Source organism: Myotis davidii, unplaced genomic scaffold (genome assembly GCF_000327345.1).
Source record: "Myotis davidii unplaced genomic scaffold, ASM32734v1 scaffold159, whole genome shotgun sequence".
Classification (NCBI taxonomy): Eukaryota; Metazoa; Chordata; class Mammalia; order Chiroptera; family Vespertilionidae; genus Myotis; species Myotis davidii.
Window position 1 is genome coordinate 4,521,318 of NW_006291231.1, and position 5,346 is coordinate 4,526,663.

At 36.4% G+C, this 5,346-nt stretch overlaps 1 protein-coding gene across 5 annotated transcripts in view; it reads right to left on the reverse strand.

Moving 5' to 3' along the window:
• CSNK1G3 (casein kinase 1 gamma 3) overlaps positions 1-5,346 on the reverse strand; it is a 72,369-nt gene that overhangs the window by 8,789 nt on the left and 58,234 nt on the right. For 4 of the 5 annotated variants that reach the window (XM_006764383.2, XM_006764386.2, XM_015564379.1 and 1 more), the window contains 2 exons: positions 1,640-1,746; positions 1,110-1,133 (listed from right to left, as the gene is read on the reverse strand). In XM_006764383.2, coding sequence (XP_006764446.1) covers positions 1,110-1,133; positions 1,640-1,746 — 131 coding nt within the window. The remainder of the gene's footprint in view (positions 1-1,109; positions 1,134-1,639; positions 1,747-5,346) is intronic. The other variant, XM_015564377.1, reaches the window with a different exon arrangement.

Genomic DNA, 5,346 nt, shown 5'->3' on the forward strand with positions numbered 1-5,346 from the left:
GAAGAAGAAGAAAAAGATACAAATTATGAACAACAAATACACATCTATCAACAAGTGAATCTAAAAATCAAGGGAATAAATAATCTGATGAACAGAATGAACTGGTGATTGTGATAGAATCAGGGACATAGAAAGGGAATGGCGTGTGCAGGGTGTGTGGTGGGGGGGGTGGGGGGGGGGGGGGAGCTGGAGGCAGCCAATCAATGTTGTGCTCTCACTACATTTCTCTCCCTTCCTCTCTCTAAAAATTAATAAACATTCTTTAAAAAAAAAAAAGAAAAGAAATATCCACATAAATTTCCTCATCTTGTGGCCGGCAAAGGAGAATTATTTTGAAAATTATGTAAGGTTTGCTTTGGATATGAATAGAACTTTCCAAAATTTATTAATCTAAGAAGCAACTTTCTTTATTCACTCCAAGGCTGACTCAAAAATTGTTCTGAAACTGAGAGGGGCATTTTAGACACAGCATAACAACTAAAGGCAAAGGTCAGCAACAGTTAAATTCAACATGACCTCGACTGGTAGAAACATTACCTTTGATAATATCTGAAATTAGCAGAAAATATTTATGTGAGGATTTTTCGTAACACTACTAACACTCTATCAACTATAGTTTACCATGAAATTTATCAATGCATACCATATGTTACCAATAGCACTATTATTAGTTAGTAAGTGAAATACTGTTTTAGTAATAGCATTGTGATTGGGGTAAGGGGTTTACTATGTGTATTTAATAATCACAAACAGGAAAAAAGAAAGCGTATCTCAAAAGCCTGTGTTTCTATCTAAAATAGCAAATGAAGCCTCTGTGTTGTAAAACAAATACACAAGCACAAGCAGGGTTGGTGTATCTACTCAATTAAAAAGTGCACCCAAATCTATGTTACTTGAAGCAAAAGTTGCAGCAGGCAAAAGAGCTCCTCAAACAATGGTTTCTTGCTTTTCAGAGCTAATGTAAATGATATGAAATACTTTTGAACAACTTTTACAAATTATAATGTCTATGTTGAAAGGTATGTTTTTAAAAAACAAACATGGTGCTAAAAATCTTTGAAATTACAGACAACGGAGCTATTTCTGCCTGCCTACACTTGGGAACTCACCACATGTTCAACACTTTCTGGCAGCTATACACACACATAAAAAAAAAATACAAGGAAAAAAGAAAGAGAGAGAGATATCATCAGAAACAGCCCACATTGAAATTATCACATTGTTTTTCATGCTTAATTTTTCCCCCAAGCAGCATTATAATTTAAACTCACAAAAAAACTAAATTAAAACTATTATCAATGCATGCAGCATACTAAAAAATTTTAAAATTTTTATTCTTATGCTTAAATAAAAATGAGAATCTATAATATAGCAATGATTTTCATGCATCAACACTCGTAAAAATATGCTATTGATTTTAAATAAAAATTTGAGCATAGTTCTTAAATAACTATTTTGTATTATTAAAATACTTACTGAAATAGTACTATTCTAAAGTGATTAAAATAAACATATCACTTATTTTATAGGCACCTATTGCTTGAAAAAATATTCCTGAAATAATTGTACATGACTATCAATGTCAGACATGCATAGTTTTAGAACAAAAAGTTATTTAAACAAGTAAACAAACACATACTTGGTTTCATCCATCACTTCTACTTCCGTAGGGGCTGTGATGGGTGCATTTGACCGTCCTGCAGTAGGGTCATCTGTGTTTAACTCTCCATTTGTAGAACTTACAACCTGCAAAAACAAACAAAACAAAATTATATATGCGCAAAGTAATAGGTTATACAATGATAAATATAATTATGCTTAAAATACTTAAATTAGAAAGTTAATATGAGGAACATAAAACAATATGTAGTTGTTCATAACTGAACACAGTAATAGGCCTAGCATTTTATTAAAGATCAAGGTTTTCCAGTATTTGCTTTTCAACTTCCTCTTTATCTTGAAATTTCTGTCTTCTGTCTCCTTCCTTCTGAATCCTACATTTATCTCTCAATCTCTTCCTTCTTGTATGCTCACTCTTTGGTACCTTGCTTCATCACGAATTATGTCCCTTGCAAACTTCAATATTGCTTCTTTCAATAACTCCTTCATTTCAATGTAATCATGCTCAGGTCTCCCTCTCATATTGCCCATTCATTCACCCAGTTGTTGAAACCCCAAATCCAGGAAACATTATGAGTCCTCTCTTTAACTGAAAGGCGTATCTAATTCATCAGCAAGTCTTATTGTATCCTCCCCAGAAATACATTCAAAATATATTCAGTTCTCCCCTCTTTATTATTAAGACTTCAGTCCAAGCCACCAACATCTCTTACGTGAATAAGGGCAGAAACCTATTAACCAGTCTTCCGCTTTTACTTGTATCCCCTCCCCCATTAATGTATTTTCCACACAAAAGCCAGAATGTACCTTTTAAGATGTAAATTAGGTCATTATAATTACCTGCTTAATATTCTTCAAGCACCTGACATCCCACTTCATTTAGAATAAAGATCCATATTCTTTACACCAATTTACATAGCCCTATAATAAAAGATATGAACCATGCCTATCTCTGATAGCATACCACTTTCCCCTTTGCTCAATAACCTCCATCTAATATTGTCAAGCTTATTCTTACTTTAAGGCCTGGGCATTATCTGTTCTCACAGCCTAAATTCCCTTCCTGGTTATTGGCTATCTTATCTTTTAGATCCTCAGATAATGGCTCTAAAATAGGCCTTTCTATCATACAATCTAAAACTTCCATGCAGACACTCTCTTACATATTATATTCTATTTTTAACTCTCTGTATAACATTTATACATGTTGATGTTTTTCTGATTGATTTTGTTTCTTGACAACCACATTCACCTCCATAAAAATTAAACTCTGTAACAGCAAGAAACCAGTGTTATTTCCTATTATATCTCTTTAATCTACCTGGCATAGAGTAGGCACTCAATAAATATTTGTTGAAATAAATGCAAATCCTAAAACAAGATAAAAACTGTAACAAAACTCCCAAATTTACTTGGTCCTACAAATTCACCATACTGTACTACTTTTTGCCTTCCCCCAAATTTCTTGAAAACAAATCTTAAATTTCCATTTCCATTTTTAGAAAAGTTTCCCGTTCACTCATTCCTTAAGTCCTTGCAATATGGATTCCGCCCCTACACCAGAACTCTTAAGAGTTTTCTTGTACAACGATTCCTAGAAAATATATTCAGTGGTCTTTGCTCAATCCTCATTTTCCTGTACATTTTTATCACTTGGCACTAGCTAGAGACTTTGGAATAAGATGGGTCTAGAATAGATTCAAAACCTAGCTCTACCACTTACCAGCTACGTTACCCTGGGGAAGATATCCTATCTTGCTAAACCTCAGTGTCCTCAACTATGAAATTAGAAACAGTAGTATCTATTTAGCAAGGCTAACTGAGGATGAAATTAAATCAGTATATAAAGTACAGTGACTGGCATGGAGTAGAGCTCAATAATTGGTGGCCATCATAATTACTGTCAGTTTCACCTATAATGATGGTTTCAACTATCACCTCTATATAAAGGATTCCCTGAGCCTAAAAAAGCTTGCCACTTCAAATTCAGTATTTCCAAAACCAAATTTATCATAATCTCTTGAATTTGCTATTCTTCCTATGTTTCCATCTTCCCAAACATTCAGGCTCAAAATCTAAGAATCAGCTTTGATGCTTCCCATACCTGATCTCTTTACGAGAAAAAAAATGTGAACATATCAAAGGCCTGGGTGCCAGAGTTGCAGCTGATGACTAGACTTAAAGTACTTTTTACAGAACCCCATATTTCTGAAATCTAATTCAAAAGTTCTCACTCAGAGGCTACAACATGCCAGGCACTGTTCTAAGAAATTGGAATAACATAGTTAACAAAACAGACAAACACCCCAGCTCTTGTGGAACTCATTTTCTAGTGTAAAGAACAGGTCCCTCTCTCCCCAACTTTAAATAACTAGAAATCAACCAATATACCTGGTTTAATTCAGGAATTATGGAAGTTCAATTTCCTGTATCCTATGTGGAGCATGTACTTAGAAATGAACTCTGCAGCAGCAGTCGCCAACCGGTGGTCCGTGAAGTCCAAATGGCTGGCGACCGCTGTTTTGCAGCATTTGCTTCTACAGCTGAAAACACACAAAACTTGCTTGGTCATCTTTAGAGGCAGCCCAAGGATGGAAAGCCCTATGTGAAAGTCTGCTTCTCTGCTTCTGGGCACCTGCTTCCTCCTTTCTGTCATTGTACTGAGTTCTGTGTTGATTTTTTTTCCTCTTTATTTTTCCCTCCTTCTGAAAATATTTTAAAATAATTACTTGCTCTAATTCTCGAGCACAATTTGGTTCTTTATTCTTAATTTTTAAATGTCAGAGCCACTACAATGAATTGGAAAGGAGCTAGAAAATAGAATTCTTATACTTTTTGGATTCCCCGTATCTTTAACTAGCAGAGTGCCTTCATGCACTAGATAATCAAGACAGTTCACTAAACAATTTCCATTGCTCTTCCCCTCAACATAACACTCAACAGGTTTATTTTCTTCCTTTGCTCATTGGCCTTAGAGCAGTGGTTCTCAACCTTGTCTGCACACATTAGAATCACCTAGGAATCTTTTTAAAATCCTGGTTTCTGGGCCTCATCTTCCGGAAATTCTGTTTCTTTGTTACTAATGTTGTGGCCCCACCCCATAACAAAGAAACAGAATTTCCAGAGGATGAGGCCCAGAAATTAGGATTTTAAAAAGACTCCCAGGTAATTCTAATGTGCAGCCAAGGTTGAGAACCACTGCCTTAGACGGACCCGACCTCAAATTATAAATAGCTCTACTAACATGCCTTCCCTTACTTTACCAGTAAGCAGCATAATTGAAAATTTAAAACTCAGGTGTTGTAAATTTCCAGCAAACAGCAACCATATATGTACTATCTATATATTTGAAAGCGAAGTGACCAGGACAGCAGAACGACCAGAACAATAGAAGAGCTGGCACTATGATGCACACTGCAGTGGCCAACCAGCCCGATGGGGGCCCTGATCGGCTCCCCCAATGCTGAGGCCCAGCCCCAGCAGGTCCAAGGGTCCCCAAAGGTGTGGACGGAGTCGGCGAAGAAGGAATGAAATGGAGACAGCGTTCAGTTGATCAGCAGCCTTGCCAGGATCGCTAGTCAGGTTTTAATGTGGTGTGTGCACCCAGAGGGCACAGCTGATATGGATAATAGCGGGGAGGAGGAGAAGGAGGCAAAGATGGAGGGTGGTGTGACATAAGTTCGGACTAGATGGTCTGGAATGCACACAGGTGAGTTCTGTGGAGAT